This window comes from Perognathus longimembris, chromosome 7, assembly GCF_023159225.1.
Source record: "Perognathus longimembris pacificus isolate PPM17 chromosome 7, ASM2315922v1, whole genome shotgun sequence".
Classification (NCBI taxonomy): domain Eukaryota; kingdom Metazoa; phylum Chordata; class Mammalia; order Rodentia; family Heteromyidae; genus Perognathus; species Perognathus longimembris.
Window position 1 is genome coordinate 63324382 of NC_063167.1, and position 21650 is coordinate 63346031.

Genomic DNA, 21650 nt, shown 5'->3' on the forward strand with positions numbered 1-21650 from the left:
CCTGTGTATAAAATTAGATTGGTGTTCCTAAAGAATACAATTTGCATATAACAACCAATCCTGATCCCTGTATTCAGTAGTTACTTATTTATTGTTACAACCCTATGAGCAATTTTTGTTCTTATATTAAGATCTTTTTGGACTGGCCAGCTTTGTCTTTGAACCCCTTTGATTCACTCTGATTGAGCAGGGATACCCTCTATCCAATAACCAGGGGTCAATGGAATCTGGAGGTCCTAGATATAAGTCCGGAGGGTAAGTTAGAGGTAGTAAGGAGAATAGAGTAAAATGTATAGGGGCGGGGTGTGATGATTTTGTTTAGTTTCAGTGATGTGGAAATGTGGACAAGAGTAGAATCAGTAGAAAGAACAGGTTAAAATGATAGACAGTGGAGTGTTAGCAGAAAAGAGTGGAGGTGTTATTCATAGGAAAGCAAATTTTTAAAGAAATAGAATATGAAGAGAGAGATAAAGAAAAATTAGTAGAAGAAAAATGCACAAAACCGAGAAAAGTTATTAAAAAGAAAAAAAACAGAAAAATGAACAAACAAACAAAAAAAAGTGATAAAACAAACAGGTAAAAATGTAAAACAAAAAACCAATGGCGTTTCAAAAATGAAAAAAAAACACTTAAAAAATGTTTTGAAAAAAATGGAGTCTTCCTTGTTTGGGTTGGCTTTCTACAGTCTCTGGTTTGCTTGCGATGGTCTACAGTCTATTTTGCTGCTTGGCTGGTTTGACTTGCTTTCAGTTTGCAGGGGGTGGATCTGCTCTGACCCTCCTCCCCTGTTAGTGAAATCCTGGGGCTCTGTGGTTCACACAGGTTGCAGGTAGGCTTTGGGTGTCCACTGTAGATGGGGACGTGAACAGTCTTGAGAACCGTGGCTCCTCTCATCTGCTGTGGGGCCACTGCCTTTAATGCCTGTCTTTGAATAGGCTGTGGACTCAGCAGAGCGGGGAGCCTCTGGCCTGGTTTACCTGGCTGAGAGTGGCTTGCCTGGGGGAGGTTCCTCCCTCCTGGGCGGAGCTGGTTATGGAATTCAGCTCCGTTTCAGGCTGGGAATTGGGCTTCCTCTGTGACGGGACTGTTTATCTGTCTCGGGAACTGTTTGTTCTCCCGACTGGTTGTTCCTTGCTGCTGGTAGCTGCTCGTCGCTTTTGCTTTTTATTTTTTTGGCCAGTCCTGGGCCGTGAACTCAGGGCCTGAGCACTGTCCCTGGCTTCTTTTTGCTCAAGGCTAGCACTCTGCCACTTGAGTCACAGCGCCACTTCTGGCCATTTTCTGTATATGTCGTGCTGAGGAATCGAACCCAGGGCCTCATGTATACGAGGCAAGCACTCTTGCCACTAGGCCATATTCCCAGCCCCGCTTTTGCTTTTAATTTAGAAATTCCAGCGGACTGGGCCGGCCACTTCTGGCTGAGTTCATACGAGTGTGTGAGCCGCAGCCCAGGACGAGCCTCCCACCTGGGCAGGGGTTGTTCTCCTGGGTGGAGCTGGCTCTCACTGGTCGGTCCCTTTTGCCCTTTTCAAAGATGGCTCCTTTGTCCTCACTTTTCCCAGGCCCGCTTTAGTTCCAGTCTGGTCTGACCCTATGCCAGTGTCAAAGATGGCGCTTTGCTCTGGTGGTGGGGGAAGGGCTACCTCCTAGAAGCTGCTCTGTAGGCATGAGTGAGAATGTCTTTTGTGGGGTACTCACGCTTTCTCTGCGATTTCAGCCCATCCGTGCTCAGCCTGCGATCTGCATCTGTCTGCTGCCGTCTGGAGGATTGCTCCCTGGTTGCCGCTGTGTGCTTTAGGTGCACGGAGTGCAGGGTGCTGTGCTGGTGCCGGCACTAGTGTGGCAGCAGGATGCCGCCAGGAGCTCAAATCTTTGTTTTCAGGCCAGCAAAATCAATTTTTCCTTTCTGACCAGAATCCCTGTACTGTTATAAGTTATTTGGCTGTCTTTCTAGGAGTAAAAGTTTCTCTGGGGTGGGAAAATTGTGATGTTGGAGGGAGCTCAGCTAGGGCTCTGCTGCTCCTCTGCTGTCTTCCTGGAAGTCCTGGATACATTTCTTGTACTGTTTGTTACCTCCTCCCTCATTCCCCCTATTCTTGCTCTTTCTATCTGCACACCTGGTAGGGTTGTTTTATGTGCCTATTTTGTGTTCATCTTGGATATATGTAGCTGAACAATCTGCAGCTATTCTGGTACATTTTCCTTAGTAGGCAATTGATCTAATCTCCCTACCCCCTTAATATCCTCTCCCTTGTTTTCTAGGGAACTAGTTTGAACCACAATGTGGCAGTGGGAAATTCTTGTCTGGTCTGGTCTGTTGAGTGTTCCAAAGGCCTCTGTTACCTAAATAGGCTTTTCTTTTTGAATGCTTGGTAGGTGGGTTTTTTTTTTTTGCTATAATTTTATTAAATGTATTTTCTATACCCTTAGTTCCTTCCTCAAAACCTGTCAGCTGCAAACTAGGTTTTCTGATTGAGTGCTCAAGTAGTTCTTATAATTTCTTGTTGCTTGGAAATTTTTTGGTATGGTTACCTCCTCTCTAATAGTTCCACTCTGTCTTTGAGCCCCAAGACCCTGTCTTCCATGTTATCTAGTCTGCTAATGTGGGTTTTCACTTCCTTCCCTTTTTTTTGGGGGGGGGGTATTTTTTTCAGGTATCCCACAGAGGAAACTTCACATACAGAGGTAAAAGACTCACTGAAAAAAATGATCAATGAAAAGATTGAAAACCTGTACAAGACATCTCGTGAATATGGCAAGACTTACCAAAGGATAATGAAAAACCTTCTGAAGAACACAAATAAAAAGCTAAATGAATTCCTAAATATAGCAAAGTGTCCAATGAAAAAACAGCCACTCAAGAGATGAAGTCACAATTTAAAAAAATGAAATAAGGAAGTCAATACAAGATCTTTAAAAAAGACTTCGAAGATATTCTCAGCAGAGGGTCATAATGGCTCAATAGTTACATGCATATGACCATATAAAATGATGCTTATCAATATGAACTCCAAGAAATGGAAATAAAAGGTTTTTTGGTTGTACTTGCTTACAGTTAATCCAATTCAATGGTGATACTCACTAGACACTATGTTGGAAATGACCTTTACAACTTGGGGAGGAAACATGTGGGGAAGTGGAAGTGGGAAAAAATGAGTGAAGGGGTAACACTCTTCAAAAAGGAATATACTCATTACCTTAACTAGTAAATGTAACCCCTTTATCACCTTTACAATAAAGTTTAAATTAAAAAAAGAGAGAGATAGGAACCTTGTTAGGTTAGAGCTTCATTGGAGGCTGGCCCCACACTCAGCACCAGGGACTGAGCTTGGGGACAGGTTCTAGTTTGGAGCAACACTTGGTCCCAGATCTTTAAAAATTTAGTGTTTTCTTCTACATATGTTTCTACTTCTAGGTATTTGAGGTGATACTATCTGAAGGTGAACTGCTCAATGGTTTTATTTTTGTTAATTTTCATCTAATTTTTTTATTTCTGTGACATGGTGATTTTTATATGAAACAACCTATTCAAATATATTGGTATATTCACATTTCAATTGTTTACAAATTCTCTTGGCTTTTCTAAATAGACTTGTCATTTGTAGGTAATGACATTATTTATTCTGTTTAACACACATCATTCATCTTTTCCTCTTTGTATCTGATCGGATACAATTTTCTCATACTGCTTTCCTCTATATGTGAAGATACTGTTTCCTTATTTGTAATCTCAGAGGGAGCTTTTTGTAATTCACCACTAAGTACAATACTTGCAGTAGGTTTGCATATAGTTTCAGACTAAGAAATGCCTTCCTTTTCCTAATTTGTTAATGGATTTGATTACAGATGAATGTTACATTTGATGAAATACTATTTAGTATTAGTATTAACCAATAAAATGATTGTATAATATTCTCTCTTTGGAGAATAATTCAATAAATTGTTTTTCAAATGTTAAAACACACTTGCAGTTCTAAAATGAATTATTCATCACATTTTTTAGTCTTACATAGTTTGATTTTTTTATGATTTTCCACTTGCATATTCATGTGTCAGATTGGATTGCATTTTCTTTTCTTTAAAATGTCATCAATTTGTTGAATAGTAATCTCTTTGTATACTTAAATAAAAATATCTGGATGCTGGTGGGTCATGCCTGTAATCCTAGCCACTCATGAGGCTGCAATCTGAGGATAAAGGTTCAAAGACAGCCCAGGTAGGAAAGTCCATGAGACTCTTATGTCAAGCACCAAAAAAAGCTGGAAGAGGAGCTATTCCTCAAATGGCATAGCACTAGGTTTGAGCAAAATCCTCAAATATAGCACTCAGGCTCTGAGCTCAGGACTGGCTGGAAAAAAAAAAAAAAGAAAGTACACTTTATCCACTTTTTATATAGCATCCTTGACCTTTCTTAGGTAACTCCCTCTCCCTATTTGAAGCTCAGAACTAGTAACACTATTACCATTCACTTATCTATTCTTCTCTGCCACATTCCAACACTTATTTAATGTTTGCTATATGCCAGGCAATGGGCGATATAAAGATTATAGCAAAATTTTTCTAGATGTCAAAATCTAATGTAAAATATATAAATCAAATACCCACAAAAATTAATGACTGCCAATAATGAAGGAAAAGAATATGAATCTATATAATAGAACAGGACTTAGTAAAGTCAAGAGTATAAGAAAGAGTATTTCTAGGTGAGAACCGAGTGAGAGGAATAAGCCGTTTTTTCCAAACCAGCCCAACTCAGTGTGGTAGATAGGGAGAACCACTGCATGGGGTGTTAAGTCTTGAGCCATGGTGAAGACAGTGGATTTTATTCTAAGTGTAATTAAAAGCAATCAGAAACTGGATAAAGTTTGTAAAATTCCTTTTTATCACAGCCATCAGATAAAGTTTGATCTTCCACTGTACTGTGTTCTTGGCATATCTCAGACAGCTTCACCATCCTAGGCTTCACAGTTATTCATACCCTGCTGTCTGGAGCCCTTCATCTTCCCCCTAGAAGGCTTCCTTACACATTCTCCTTGTCCAAAACTACTTCACTATGGAATATCAAATCCCAGTGTTTCACCCTTGAGCACTGACCTCTGACAAACCTTACTTTCCTACTCCCTACCTAACCTTTAAACTTTTATTCATCTGCTTTTCTTTACGTTACAATAAAAGTTATAAAAATCTCATTAAAATAAGAAAAAAAATTAAAATTCACATGTAAGAAAAGTTCTTATCTTTCTACACCAATACATGAAGCTCTCTTTACCTTTCTCCATGTACAGATGAGCATCTTGGGAACTTACAAACACAAATAAGAGGTTTTTTAATTTACAAATATGATCATAGCACAAAATTTTGTGACTTTTTTCACAAAAGTGAAAACTATGAATAAATAAAAAGCCAGAAAACAAATCAAACTCATTCATTAAGTTCCTGCACATTTTTCTAACAGTAGACTATGCCTGTGGTTCACCTCCAAAAAGAACCTTACTTGCTATTCGCTGCACCAGAAATGCTGACCCAAGAAAATATAAAAGGGAATTGCTCCAGTGAAGACTGCTCAATTTTTGTAGCTGGGAAAGAGCTGTTGCATATGACCAAAAAGGTCTAGAGACAAAACAGGTCCTTGCTGAAGCTCAGCAGATGGTAACAGGTCACACAGACCCTTAAGAACTGAGGCCATCACATCTTTTCACCACTTGGTTTGCTCTCCCCAACAGATATGCATGACAGGCTACTGGCAGGTGTGGAGGAAACCACAGCCATTAATAGGCAAGGAAAACTGAAACTCACTTATAAAGGGTCTGGAAGGAAAAATGGCCAGCAGAGCAGAAATAAAGGATCTTACAAAGAAGAACCAATGGAAGAGACAGAAGAGAATTTTAATGAAAATAGAATGGAATTGCAGAACAAAAAAAAATGTTTTAAAGCATTTCAGGAACTAATAAACTCATGAGTTTTTTAAATAAAGATGGTATGACCAAAAATGATGGTAATTGTCCTTAAAAACCGTATTAGTGATCAGAAAAAATCAAGTGGAAAAAATACAGGGTAAGAAACCTAGTGACAGATTGTCCTGTTGAAGGAGGACATGTGACTAGACATCAGATGTATGAAAACAAATAAGGGACAAATCAGGCACATGAAAAGAAGAAATAGTAACATAAACAGTAGAAGAAAATGTATACAACTTACTAAGTTTTGAGACCCTGAGTATTAAGCAACAAGGGAAAATCCTGCAGACCTGTCAGAACTATAAGGAAAAACATGCCTTCTCAAGTGGTGAAAAGCTGGAAGCAGAAACACTAGTCAGGGACACCAACCAGGGCACACAACTTTGGGCCTCACTAGTGTTGAATCCTCAGTGCTTCATGGTGAAAATGACAACAGAGATTGTAAAGTTCTTCTAGAGTCTGTGGTGTGTTGCATCTACCTTTATACTTTTATGCCAGTCTCTTCTATACTCTAAATCATTACAGATACCTGTGCCATAGACACAAATCACCAATGAAAACACAAAATTTTAAATTATTAAAAAGAGAACCAGGGGCTGGGGATATGGCCTAGTGGCAAGAGTGCTTGCCTCCTATACATGAGGCCCTGGGTTCAATTCCCCAGCACCACATATACAGAAAATGGCCAGAAGTGGTGCTGTGGTTCAGGTGGCAGAGTGCTAGCCTTGAGCAAAAAGAAGCCAGGGACAGTACTCAGGCCCTGAGTCCAAGCCTCAGGACTGGCAAAAAAAAAAAAAAAATAGAGAGAGAGAACCATTCATAAATGAGATAAGTGAATTACTGCTAAAAGAAACACCTATAACCACACAATTGATTTAAAGATGGAAAAATTAAGAACAGAGACTCTGGGCATGGAATTGAATGCTTCTCACTAGCTCTGGGATAAGGGGAAGTTAATTAACCTCTTACTTTCCTGAAAAGTAAATAATATATGTATCACATTTAGAACTTCACATACAGCAAGTGCTTAATAAATAACAGCAATGATGTTGCTGCCTCTTCTGCCATAACAGGAAGACATCAATATTGAATCCCAAATGAAATTCTGGATTCATAAGATAGGAGTTCAAATGGCTTTTCAAGCACAAAAATCCTAAATTCTATCCTAGGTAACATATGCATGCACAAGTGCACATGCATTTGCACATAGACACATGCATATATATATATATATATATATATATTCATAGTAGTTAGTCCTCCTGTGCTTCTTTTCATATCTAAAACAAGAAAAAAGAATATGTGCCTTCTTTGAACATCCATCATCTCTCCATCACAAACATCAACTGAATATTTGCTACCTACAAAGCATTTCATGGGAACTAAAAGACAAATGTGAGTAAGACAGTTCTGTTGAATAGCAAACTTCAATCTAGTAAGCAACATTTAAAAGCCTGTCTCTCTTCTTTCTGCCTGAGGAAAATGAAGAGAAGGCCTCAAGGGCCAAGTATGTGTTTTTACTACCATAGGTACTACGATTCAAACAAACAAAGGGCACCATCCAATCCGTTAGCAATCGTTAGGCAACAAAAAAAGAACCCGTTTCTGATCATTTACATTTTTCTATTTTAATAAGAATATTATGAAGCGGGCTGGGGATATGGCCTAGTGGCAAGAGTGCTCGCCTCGTATACAGGAGGTCCTAGGTTCAATTCCCCAGCACCACATATACAGAAAATGGCCAGAAGTGGCGCTGTGGCTCAAGTGGCAGAATGCTAGCCTTGAGCAAAAACAAGCCAGGGACAGTGCTCAGGCCCTGAGTCCAAAGCCCAGGACTGGCCAAAAAAAAAAAAAAAAAAAAAAAAGAATATTATGAAGCAGTTGGTTCATCAGGATCAGCCCCTGAGGATGAAATGGAAGTCTTAGGAGGAGAATGCAGGCCACTGTTCATAATCAAAGTAAAGGATAAAACTATTTAGACAGACAACTCTATTAAAAGGCTGGAATTGTATAGTATACAATCTGCCTTTTTGGTCTTCTAAGACATAAATGTTCCTTTAAATAAACCACTCTTAATTCATTTTCCAACAGGAGTCACAATCACTTGATCATTTATGAGTCACATGCATCTCCTTTCAAGAAGAGTATTTGGAATAGCACATACAGTGGGAGATGACCAAAGGGAACAAGTTCTTGATCTTTCTTCTTTATCCAAATAACAAAGACCTTATCATAAAGCTTCTCATATAAAAAATGCTTATTCCGATTGTCCCATGTGAGTTGACTAGGAGGAGGGAAGTTGTTTTCCCTTAATCTTTTAGTTAACTCAGAAGCTTTACAGTGCCCACTGTAATACTAGATAATCACTAACAAAAAGAAAAAAAGTCTATGATGTCATGGGGTGGCCTAAATGCCTATCCTTTTTAAAGAAACAGTGTGTGCCAACAAGTTTTCATGTGTCACCGTCAATTGACATGTAGTAGCTATGACTCTGTATTTTATATTTAAAATAATTGAAATTATAATGGTAACTGGGCATGTACTTTAAGCAATATTAAGTATACTGAAACCTTTAATATCTTTAAAAAGTGGGTATGAAGCCAGGTGCCAGTGGCTCATACCTATATCCTAGCTACTCTGGTGGCTATGATCTGCGGATCAGAGTGCAAAGCCAGGCTATGCTGTAAAGTCCATATAAGTCTTATTGCTAAGTAATCACCAACAAGCAAAGAATGGAGCTGTGGCTCAAGTGGTAGGGCACTAGTCTTGAGCAAAAACGCTCCTCAGTTCAAGTCCTAGGACCAGAAAAGAAAATGTATGTAATTATATCACTATTAAAATAATAAAATGCAGAAGGAAAATGGCACAGAAACAATAGGGAGGCACCCCAACTTGCTCCAACCAAATAGTGAGCTGGGAGCCCCAACACCCACCGCCCCATCAAGAGACTGGCAAAATCAACAACCAGAACAAACAGAGATCACAGAAAATGAAAAGGAACAAAGAAAAAAAAGCTCATAAACTGTGCGAAGTTTGGGCCCCTCCATACCCGTGCCTAAACAGGGCTCAGGGCTCCACTGCCTGCAGATACTTCAGCAGAGACCAGACAGCAGGAGCTCCATGGGACCCAGACCGCCAGCACAGACTGGACTAAGCCAAACCATGGCGCAGAACCCAGAATGGACCCGAACCCAGAATGGACCCGAACCCAGAATGGACCCATTGAGCTGGGACCAGACAGCAGTGAGGGAGCTGGGCACCATGGACTTGGAGAGCCAAGGCCACTGCCTCCGCCGCTATACCCCACCCGGGAGAAATCCCACAGCCCTGAGGGACATGTACAGACTCCAGGACCAGTAAGTTTCCCATTGTCTCCTCCCCCCGCCCCCCCACCCCCACCAAATGGGAGATCAGCTCTGGCAGAGACCTCCAGAACTTGACTTGGACCTCATTGTAAGGGGACAAAGAAACTAGAGCCTCCCTCCCTCTCCCCACCCAGAGGGAACAAAGGATCCCCAAACTTGGCAGCACTATGACACTAGATCTCCTGGGAGAACACAGGAGCTAGCAGCGGTGGAGCAATTCCCAACAAAGTTGCCTTGGGGGACACAGTTGGCCAGCATCCAGGAGCACCCCAGCTGGGTCGCCTGAAATTGCATGCACCAGACCCCCTCCACCCTCCTTCAGGGACCCTGGGGCTGGTGCGCATTCAACCTCCAGCTGAGGTGCTTGGGTTTACTTGGATTATCTGAAAGACTCACTCATGCTCCTGTGCAATACCAGCCCAGCAGGGTCACTTGGGCTGAGCACACCCACCCCTGACAGCAGAGACACAGGAAGGCCATGACACCATGGAACATAACTCCAAAACAAATCACACAAAGAGCCCAGCAAATACAAGAGCAGTGACATTATCCCATGTATTCTATCTAATCACAGTGGAATCAAGCTAGCCCTTAATAACAAGGGATACTGCAGAAACTACACAAACACTTGGAGGCTAAACTCCTCACTACTATCTAATATTTGGGTCACAGAGCAAATTAAGGATGAAATTAATGAGTTCATAAATCACAATGATAATGAAAATACATCACAAAGAAACCTATGGGATACAGCAAAGGCAGTGCTGAGGGACAAGATCATTGCCCTCAACGCACACATTAAAAGAATGAAATCAGATCAGGTGAATAACCTCAGGATGCAGTTAAAATGACTGGAGAAACAAGAAAAAATTGAATCTAAAACAACTAGGAGGAGAGACTACAAAGAGCAAAGCAGAGATAAATGAATTTGAGACTAGAAAGATCATCCAACAAATAAAACTAAAAGCTGGTTCTTTGAGAAAAAAAATAAAATTGACAGACCCTATGCAAGACTTACAAAAAAAAAAAAGAAGAGACTCATATCCCTAAGATCAGGAATTCCACTGGAAAAATTACAACAAATACACAGGATAGTCAATCAATTATAAGGAACCATTTCCAGACCTTTACTCATTAAAGAATGAAAATTTTACAGAGATGGATCAATTCATAGAGAAGTATAAACTGCCCAAACTGAGTCAAGAAGAAATAAACCAATTAAATAAACCAACAGCCTACAACAAGATGCAGGCAGTAATCAAGAGCCTTCCAACAAAGAAAAGCCCAAGCCTGGATGGATTCACCAATGAATTCTATAAAACCTTTAGTGAGGAGCTAATACCAATACTCCTCAAACTCTTCCGTGAAACAGAAACAGAGGGAGAAATCCCAAACTCATTCTATGAGGCTAATACCATACTCATCCCCAAAGACCCAACAGAAAAAAGAGAATTACAGACCAATATCACTTATGAACACAGATGCAAAATTCCAACAAAATAGTAACAGAATCTGGAAACTGATAAAAAAAATTATACACCACAATCAAGGAGGCTTCATCCCACAGACGCAAGGCTGGTTTACCATTCGCAAATCAATAAATGTAATTCACCACATTAACAGAGCTAAGACCAAGAATCACATGGTCATCTCAGTCAATGCCCAAAAAGCCTTTGACAAAATAACACACATATATGATAAAAGCCCTGGAGAGAATAGGAATAGAAGGAACATTCTCTAAAACAATAAAAGCCATATACAACAGACCAACTGCTAATATAATATTAAAGGGGGAGAAACTAAAGGCATTTCCCCTAAAATCAGGAACAAGAAAAGGATGCCCACCCTCCCCGCTTCTATTCAATATTGTGCTGTAATCCCTAGCCATAGCAATAAGGCAAGAAGAGGGCATTAAAGGGATCCACATTCAAAAAGAAGAAACCAAACTATCCCTATTTGCAGATGACACGATCTTATGCCTGAAGGACCCAAAAAATTCAGCCCCCAAACTCCTAGAACTAATAAACCATTTTGGCAAACTAGCAGGTTACAAAGTCAATCAAAAAAAATCAGCAGCTTTTCTGTATACCAGAATTGAACAAGCAGAAAAGGAAATTATGGAAGCAATACCATTTGCAATAGCTAAAAAAAGAATAAAATACCTAGGGATTAACCTAACCAAAGTTGTAAATGACTTATTTAATGAGAACTATAAAAATCTACAAAGAGAAATCAAAGAGGACACCAGGAGATGGAAAGATCTCCCATGCTCATGGGTAGGAAGAATCAATATAGTGAAAGTGGTCATATTGCCCAAAATTTTATACAAATTCAATGCAATCCCTATCAAAGTCCCAGCTATAGTCTTCACTGAAATAGAGAAAACAACCCACAAATTCATATGGAACAACAAAAGACCTAGAATACCCAAAGCAATTCTAGGCAAAAGAAGCAGCACAGGAGGTATCACAATACCAGACTTCAAGCTCTATTATAGAGCCATCATAAAAAAAAAAAAAAAAAACAGCCTGGTACTGGCATAAAAACAGACCTGAAGATCAATGGAATAGGATAGAAGACCCGGATATAAATCCGCATACTTACAGTCAGCTGATATTTGACAAGGAGCTAAAGACATACAATGGAAAAAACATAGCCTGTTCAACTATTAGTGTTGGGAAAACTGGGCAGCCACATGTAGAAAACTCAAAGTGGAACCTACCCTATCACCATGCACCAAGATCAACTCAAAATGGATTAAAGACCTCAACATTAGACCTGAAACCTGAAAGGACAGAGTAGGAGAGACACTAGAACTTATAGGCATAGGCAGGCACTTCCTGAACAGAGTCCCAGGGGCACAACAGATAGGGGAGATACTCAACAAATGGTATTACAACAAAATAAAAAGTTTCTGCACAGCTAAAGACATAGCCACTAAACTAGAAAGACAGCCAACCATATGGAAGATCTTCACCAGCACAGCAACAAAGGCCTAATATCCATCATCTACAGAGAACTCAAGAAACTAACCCCATTCAAACCCAGTAAACCAATTATTAAATGGGCAAAGGAGCTAAAGAGTCTTCACAAAAACAATCCTGAGATACCACCTCACTCCAGTTAGAATGGTCTATACTCTGAACTCAGGCAACAACAAATGCTGGAGAAGATGCGGAGAAAGAGGAACCCTTCTCCACTGTTGGTGCGAGTGTAAACTAGTATAACCACTCTGGAGAACAGTATGGAGGTGCCTCAAGAAACTCAGCATAGACAGACCCTATGACCCAGCCATACCACTCCTAGACATCCATCCTGAACAACAGGTCTCAGGATATCATAAAGACATCTGCACATCCATGTTTATCACTGCACAATTCACAATAGCCAAAATATGGAAACAATCCAGATGCCCCACTACAGATGAATGGATCCAAAAAATGTGGTACATGTACACAATGGAATACTGCATAGCAATTAGAAATGATAAAACAATGGCATCAGCAGGGAAATGGTCAGATCTTGAACAAATAATGTTGAGGGAGACAAGCCTAGAGCACAGAGAACAAAGGCGCATGGTATCCCTGATATGTGGTTGTTGGAGGGGTGGGGAGGAGAAGAGTAGAGATCATGTCTGTAAACAACGAACTTCTTTTCAAATGGTATTGCCACATGTATTGGTCAGTGACTTTACATTATGTCTCTAAAACCAAACAATTACTGAATGAGTATAAAAAGGTCTAGGATAGACCTATCAGAAGTTCACAAGAACTCAAGAGCTACATACATATATAAGATAAGGCTAAGCAAAATGAACTCCAAGAGAGGGAAACAGGAGGATTTTATCGTTGTCATTAGGTTTTACATAATAGGTGAATTTGCTGTGGCGTACCCCATGTGGTTACTGTATATGATTTTGGTACACTGAATATTGTATATATGCTTATCTGAACAAGGGAAGGGAAAGAAAAATGATGAAGGGTAAAACAATTATAAGAAATGTACTCACTACTATATTATGTAACTGTACCACCTCTGTACATCACCTTGTCAATAAAATTTAAATAAAAAAATAAAATTCAGTATATTATCTTTTATTATATTTACATAGCACCACAACATAAATATATACATTATATACAATCACATATTTAGCCTAAATTTATCAAAAATTCATTTGAATGGTGTGAAAAAACATTAAAGACTGATTCTGATTTCTGTTCATACATGAAGAAAACATTCCAAAATCAAATATAATTTAAAAGGAGTTAAACCAGTGTTAAATGAGAACAATTAAGAAAAAAAAAAGCCCACATAGTTACTGTCTCTTAGATTTCAGTTAGATAATAAATTAGATTTCAAGTATCTTCACATTGGAACGAACACTTATAAATCAAAACATACTAGAATAAAAAATAGATTCAACAATTTACCCAAACATTGTGACATAAGAAGTTTTAAGAAACTGTAAATAATTCTTAATACTCTCATTTTGATTCTCCGACTTCTCAAGACTATGTTGTATTTCTTTCAAACATACTTCCTGATATTGTGCTTTCTAAATAAAAGAAGAGAAATACAGATAATCAGTAATGGTATTTGTAACAAAGAATATGAGTTATTATATATATATATATATGCAGTGACTAAATACATACTTTTTTAAAGAATTAAAAATTTTCTAAAAGAATACTTACATCCTATTTGTCCATTATTAACATATTTTAACATTTCCTTTCTTTTTTAAAAATTAAAGAAAACATACAGGCAATCTCTACTTTGATACAGGTTTTTGCAATACATATTTATTTAGTTCCAAACTGTTATGTATTTAACACTTTTAAATAAAAGTGTTAAAACTAAATGCCATTACATCTATGATGACATATTTATTCCCATATTGTTTTCTGGCATTTTCTCTGCTTAAAAGTTCAGTGACTCTATGGAGTACTAATTTTACTCAACAACTTTTAGAGAAGAGAAACAATAACACAAACACACTTATACTGTACACTGTAAAATGTGAATGGATTTTAAGACAATACTTAAGACTGCAAAGATGCTTTGAGCTTCAGAGGGTTGCCATGGATTAAGCTGCTAAGAACATGTACAGAAACACTCTTCCCCACCCACACATTAAGAGTACTTGGACCAAAAATATGAATGAACCAGCAAGGTGAATCATGCAGTTAACTATGAGACAGTATCTCTAGGTGCTCATAATTCCATTCAACTTTAGAATATACATGAAATACTTGCCCCCTGAACTATCCTGTACAAGGCAAAGAACCTTAAGCTCATTTTTCAGTTTTTTCAAAATCTATGCTCAGATTTTTATTAATACAAAATGATAACTTTAACATCATATTTTAAGCCTACTAATTTTAGTAGTTTTAGCCAAATACTAGAAATGTTATGGCAAAATCCATCTTATCTTAGTTTCCTTACTTTTCCAGAGGCTTTGATAGCACAAAACAATATTACCTGTTTTATGATATCAGTAACTCTAATGATGAAGTTATTTTTCAAGGTTAAAAATAAGAGAAAAGATTGTATTAAATTAAAAATGATAAATGTTTTATTCTGATTAAACTGTCATGAAACTTTTGATGGCAATAAAATTAAACAGCATCTGTCAAAGTCATTTAACTGTGAATCTTTTAGGTTTTTAACTTTCTAGACATTTGGGAATAAAATAGCATTAACCTGAAGTCTCTACTTCCTGGAAAAATAAAGCATCATTATTCTCTATGTTATAATCAAGTAGATAGTCATTAAGTAATTTAGTCACAACTAATGCTAGCTTTAAGACTATTTTAAGATATTCTGGACTAATCTGGACTACTTAATAAATATTCAGGAGAAAAACATTAGAGAACTAATTAAACTCAGCCAATTTACTATTCTTATTTCATGGCTGAGTGAATCAAAGCATCCATCTCATATGCAAATTTGGTAGCACTGAATATTTACTCAATGCCAAATTACACCTTTCTAAAATATTATATGTGTTGTTCAAGACAGATACCAAATCCCATAATTGTTTAAATTGAATATATCTTTTAAAAATAAAAAAATTCATAGTATAAAGTAAATTGATTACATCTATAACTTTTTTTTTAAGGAGCTATTAAACAAACAAATGGGCAGCAAATAGGCCTGGTGAAACTTTGAAGCAATGCACAGATCTTACCAGGAAGGGGGCAGAACAATCGCCTTGACATTATCCTGACATTTATATTTTTGCATTTGTACTGTTTTTAGTAAAACAGTATTAGTTCTGAGTTTCTTTAATTTGCATTTTAACGAATAAACTACATGACATGAATGTGAAATACGAATTTGTTTTTATGATATTAAGCCATACTAAACTTACATTGTTTATTTTGCAAACAAGTTGGTTTTGCTCTTCATTTTTCTTCCTAAGTTCAGTTTCCAGATCTAGTATTTTAATTTGTAAAGCTCTCTCTCTAGATGACATTTTCTCTATTTCTTCAGAAACCTGTAATTTTTAAGAGAATAAAATAACTAAATGTATTTTCTTTAAACTGCAATTTAAAGACTCGATATGTTTAAACTGCCCTTTTTATTTTCAAATAGATAGTAAGTGCTAATTTAATTAGAACATGTTTAATGTGTATCCTATCTTTAAAAGTCACAAATAGTACAAGTCTGTTTTCTCATTTTTGTAGCCTAAGTATCTCCAAAATTAGCCTGCAATGGAGGGTTGTGTACATTTTCACTGTTTGATCTTTAGGTATTTTCCCCAACAATTTTTTTTGGTCCTGGTCCTTGGGCTTGAACTCAGGGCCTGGGCACAGCCCTAAGCTTCATTTGCTCAAGGCTAACACTCGCTCAGATGTACTAAGACCACTTGTCATTTTTAATAGTATTTACAGTCACCTTGATGCATAGAAAATTCTCATTAAATGTTGATTATACATTTGAATGGATGGAATGGAGTGTGAAGATGCTCACATTGTATATCCCCCCCATACACGCATGCACACATGTGCACGTGTGTGTGCACACACAGATTTGGCTTTTCACTCATGTTCTTCCAATGTGGTCTGAAACCTGAGTGTGAATATTTCTGACTGCAAACTTAGTAGTAGGTCAAGGTTAACCATGTTCATCAAATTTAGACTTGTAGGAACTTATCTGTAAAAATGTTGGGTTAGAATCACAAGGAAGAGTAGAGGCAAGGGTTGGTCCAAAGAGTAGAGGCAAAGAGCTAAAGGGAAGAACTTCAAAGGATTCAGTTCTGTTACTGCACAGCATTTTGCAAAGATTTCTTCTTCTCAAATGCCAAAAGTTATTGATTTTGAGTAAGGGATGACAGCAAGATATGATTTTTCTCTGTAGGGGAAGGAGCTGTGAGGACGAGCAACAGTCACGAAATTGACTCCTCAATGTGGGCAAGGATGACAGGGGAGTGATGGCCCTTCCCAAGTGGATAAAAAGCTAGAGATCCCCTCACCCCCATAATTCAGTGTAGCCCTGGGACTCTTACCACTTTGGGGGAGGAATCTGAGAGTACCTGGCATTTTCCAGGTCCACCTATGCTAATAAACCCATGATAAAGTCACCTCCTATTTTTTCCCCAAGGATGATAAAAGTGAGAAATATATGTTGCATTTCTACAACTGAAAGTGTTTTTGTCATTTATGTTGCTGTTGTTTGGCGGTACCAGGGTTTGAACTCAGGGCCTCAGACTTGCTTGGCTTGTTCTGCACCATTTCAAACAACCCTGCTTTTGCTGGTTATTTCAGAGATAAAGAAGAGCAAACATTTCTACCTGGGCTGGCCTTGAACTATAATATTCCAGATCTAAGTCACTTGAATAGCCAGATTTACATGCATGAGCCTACAATGGTGCAGGTGGAGTCAGTGATGTGACAATTAAGATCAATTTAAGCTGTTTTCCCAGAGTTTATGAAAAATCCAAATACATATGTAACCCTTGTGACAGAAAAGCTACATCACAAAGATATCCAATTTTATGTTTTAAAGGACTGACATAATAAGCTTGAGGAAGGCAATGGGTGGAAGAGAGTTCAGAAAGAAAAATTCAGAATTTGGTTTTAGACCTGCTAAGTCTGAGACCCCTATGCTAAATGGAGATGCAGGTAAGTAGTAGAATAGCTAAGTCTGGAGAGACAGGTATGAGAGTGATCAGGGTAGAGATGACCACCTCTTAGCATCACTTATCTTACAAGGATATTCAACACATCCATTTTACTGGTTTAGAACTTAAGTTTAGAGAAGTAACTAACTTGTCCTTGGTCAAGATACAATGTATCAGAGCCAGAACTCAAATGTAGTTCTTGTTGTATTCCAAAAACTTACAATCTTGTAATCTTTCATGATTAGAGTTTTACCCTGTTTGATAAATTTTTCCTCTTCTATGAGATTTTCCTCAATTCTTTCCCCTATGTCCAAGTTGAGATACATTCCTGGCATCCCTTACGTCTTCCTCCTACTACAGTGCCTGCATTTGTTTGTTCTTGTGTTATTTCCTAACTCACTTAAGAGTGTAATAAGAACTGAAGCCAGATCTTCTCATCTTTGCCTTTCAAACACTAGCAGAATGCCTAACACATGGAGAGACATAAGGCTCAATGCTAACTTAATGGATTGAATTGAAACTTAATTCTTGCTACTATTTATTTATGCAAAAAAATTTGTCAAAAAGGCTTTGAGTTTTACAGCTTACTGGATCCTAACTGAAGCAAAATTTTTAACTATTTGCACATTTAAACTGGTTTTATTATATTTAGAAGGGAAAAGGATTACACCTCAAATTGTTTTGCATCTCTGCCTGCTACCTTCCTACATCACCAATCATCTGGTAAAATAACTCTGGCACAAAATATTATCTGTTTTTCTCCAAGGGAAAATTAGGCAAAGAGGGGCTGGGGATACGGCCTAGTGGCAAGAGAGCTTGCCTCGTATACATGAGGCCCTGGGTTCAATTCCCCAGCACCACATATACTGAAAACGGCCAGGAGTGGCGCTGTGGCTCAAGTGGCAGAGTGCTAGCCTTGAGCAAAAGGTAGCCAGGGACAGTGCTCAGGCCCTGATTCCAAGACCCAGGACTGGCCAAAAAAAAAAAAAAACAACCAACGAAAATTAGGTAAAGAACAAAAGTAGAACTATTCCTCTTACTCTGTCATTAGGATAAGAATAACAGCTGTAGGTTGAGCATAGGAGATACTGGTTGTTTAAATAGATGAATCCTTGGCACACTAATTAAAAGGTTCCTAATTAAAGGCCATCTGTACCTTTAGTCTTCCTTCTTCTAAAGCAGCTTCCAGCTGCCGGGCCAGTGCTGTATATTCTGCTGACTTCTCTTGAAGCTTCAGATTGCCGTGCTTAAGACATTCTTCTTGGTCTTCTAGCTTCTTTTCAAGCTCTTTATTCTCTGCATCCATCTGTTCTAATTTTCTTTTTACAGTAAATATATATTTTAAAACTATAATGTTATAGCAAAACATATAGTACTAACTTTAAGTCAAATCAATACTTACTGTTTAAGGTTTTCACACTTTAACTGAATGAGATAATTCTCCTCCTCAAGCGAAAGCTTTGTCAGAAGACTATGATTTCCATCAAACTAAAAAAGAATTTTTCTTGGTTATTTTCTTTACAAAAAGTTTCAAGAAAAATTTGTATATTTTATTGTTAGAATAACCAAAAGAAACAAGATACAAAAATTATTATTTCTACACAAAAGGTACTATTAACACTGTTAAAATACACATTTTTAGTGGTGCTAAAGTTTGAACTCAGCCTTGAGTAGAAAAGTACATGAGACTCTCAGGTCCAATTAACCACTAAAAAGCCAGTAGAGCTGTGTTTCAAGTGGTCAAGTGCCAGCCTTGAGCAAAAGAATCTAAGAGAGAGTGGCCAGGCCCTGAGTTCAAGCCCCAGAAGCCGCAGAATAAACTTTTCTGACTTAAAATATTAGGAACAATACTCTAAGGAAAAGGGGTGGATATTCAGTTATAATTTAAAAATTTTAAAGAGTATTAATCTATTGTTGGATACTTATTTTTTATGGTTTTATTTCAATTGAAATACACTAATTGAAGTCTGGTACAGTGGTTCATAACTATAAACCCAGCTACTAAGGAGATGAAAATAAGACATCAGTTTGAAGGCAGCCTAACAAAAAAAAGTGGCGAGATTATTTCTAAAAACAAGGTGAGTATGATAGCACTTGACTGTAATTCCAACTATACAGGAAGTATAGGTAGCAGGCTCATAGCTCTAAGCTGACCTGGGCAAAAAGCACATAACCCTATCTGAAAAATAACTAAAGCAAAAAGGCTTGGGGCAAAGCTCAAGTGGAAATGCACTTGTCTACCAAGGTCAAGGCCCTGAGTTCTCACTCCAGTACCATCAAAATAATAATACTGAATGATATTTGATTATCTATGAAGTTGCAACTCTAGGTAAAAATATTGTGAGAAGAAAAATAAAACAAACAACACACAGCCCATGCCAAGACAAAACATTCTTCCCATTGCTTCAAAGGCAGAAGCATTAATAATAAAGAAACAATAATAATTCTTATCATTTTAACTAGTAATTTAGGTTAAAATATATAATCTGACATTTTCCTACAAAAATATCTTCTCGGGAATTTAAATTCATAAAAGATTGTCTGCATGCTGGTTTTATAAAAAACAGGATGAATTTCAAAATGAAAATCCAGATATTTGGGAGACAAAAGTGCTTACTAAAAATGTCTCACAAATAACAAAAAGATTAGCCATCATCCTCAGATATGCTTATTTTTTTAATTTAATTTTATTGTCAAGGTGATGTACAGATGAGTTACAGTAACATACATAAGGTAATGAGTACATTATTTGTCAAGCATTGTTATCCCCTCCCTCATTTTTCTCCCACTTTCCCTCCCCCCCCAATTCTGCCCACCCCACCACCAAGTTATAAAATTCATTTTCAACATATTGTCTTGTGAATATTGCTGCTACATTAATTTACCCTTTGTTCTTTGTCTCACCATTTTGTTGTTCCCCTTCCCTTCCTCAATTCAGATAAACATATATATAAGACACAGTATACCAAAATCAAATACAGTGACAACAGGGGAAAACAATTCATTTGAAAACACTAAGTACTTTCTATGTGGTAGGTATTAAGCCAGGAATGGCTGTGTGGTGACTAGCAGGATATACCTGGTCCCAATTGATGGGTTAAAAAAAAGAGATTCTGACAAAAAGATAGAAAATAACCTCCAAGAATTTGGTAGTTATACGCTCTAACTTTTGTTAGTTACAATAATTTACAAAAAATTAAAATATATTTTCATAAATTACAAGAAGTTATTTTATCCAGCTATCTAGAAACATATGTATTTATGTATGCATGTATGTGTATATATGTATGTATTTATATATATATATATATATTTGTTCTTCTTCTCTCATCTGCTACTATATAGTGTCCTCCAATGTCAAAATAAAGGCTTGCAAGAATAACATGCACTAGCAAATATTTTTTTGTTTTAGTACTACTGGAATTCAAGTCTTAGATACTCATCCCTGGAGCCATGCCTCTAACTCATAAATTAGCAGGCTTACTTATTAATTCATCACCATAAGATACTAAAAGAATAGTCTGCAAAACAGTATTACTCTATCCACTCGAGAATGTCAATTCATCAATGAAGTACATGGGAATAAAAAATAAACAGAACCCTAACATGAGTGCCCTCAACTGGTGAAAGGACTCGGAGCATTCTTTTCACACACACTGAAAATCTCAGAACAACTACTGGACACCTGGCCCTGTAGCTCCCTAATGGTGTGGGCCTGGCTTGCACATTTCTCCTTGCAGCGCTGCAGACTCTCCTGATACTCCTGAAGCCTCCGTTCAGCTGACATCAGGGCATCTCGGACATTGTCTACATCCTTCAGATGAGACTCCATCTGGCTTCTCATCTGAGTTGTGACATTAGAGGAAGTAAGTGCAAGGTCACACATTCAGCAGGAATATTCTTAATATCTTAGATACCAGATATGTTATTATGTAGTAAGTATTTTAGGGATAATGGTTTTAACCAATAATATTTAACCAAAAATATGAATATTAATTTAGATTTGGCTGCATATGAATATATAACTAAAAAGTGACTTAGCACTAATTTTCAAAAGTTTACCCAGCAAATTAAACAAGGAGCATTAGCTCACAGATAGGATTTTAACCTACTTGGGAAAGCAAATTTTTTAATTTATACAAGTATAGGTATTTTTTAAAATCTAGCATACTAGTTTCTACTGTCTGCCATCAGCTCTAA

The 21650-nt window shown here is 37.5% G+C and overlaps 1 protein-coding gene across 2 annotated transcripts in view; it reads right to left on the reverse strand.

Annotated features, from left to right (window-relative positions):
* Window positions 1-13402: 13402 nt before the first annotated feature.
* The window catches only part of Odf2l (outer dense fiber of sperm tails 2 like), a 42100-nt gene continuing 33852 nt past the window's right edge, over window positions 13403-21650 (reverse strand). Inside the window, exons 13-17 of one of the 2 annotated variants that reach the window (XM_048351695.1) lie at window positions 21136-21294; window positions 18853-18938; window positions 18607-18769; window positions 15699-15824; window positions 13403-13880 (exon numbers count right to left, since the gene is read on the reverse strand). In XM_048351695.1, coding sequence (XP_048207652.1) covers window positions 13752-13880; window positions 15699-15824; window positions 18607-18769; window positions 18853-18938; window positions 21136-21294 — 663 coding nt within the window. In that variant the 3' untranslated portion in view covers window positions 13403-13751. The remainder of the gene's footprint in view (window positions 13881-15698; window positions 15825-18606; window positions 18770-18852; window positions 18939-21135; window positions 21295-21650) is intronic. The other variant, XM_048351694.1, reaches the window with a different exon arrangement.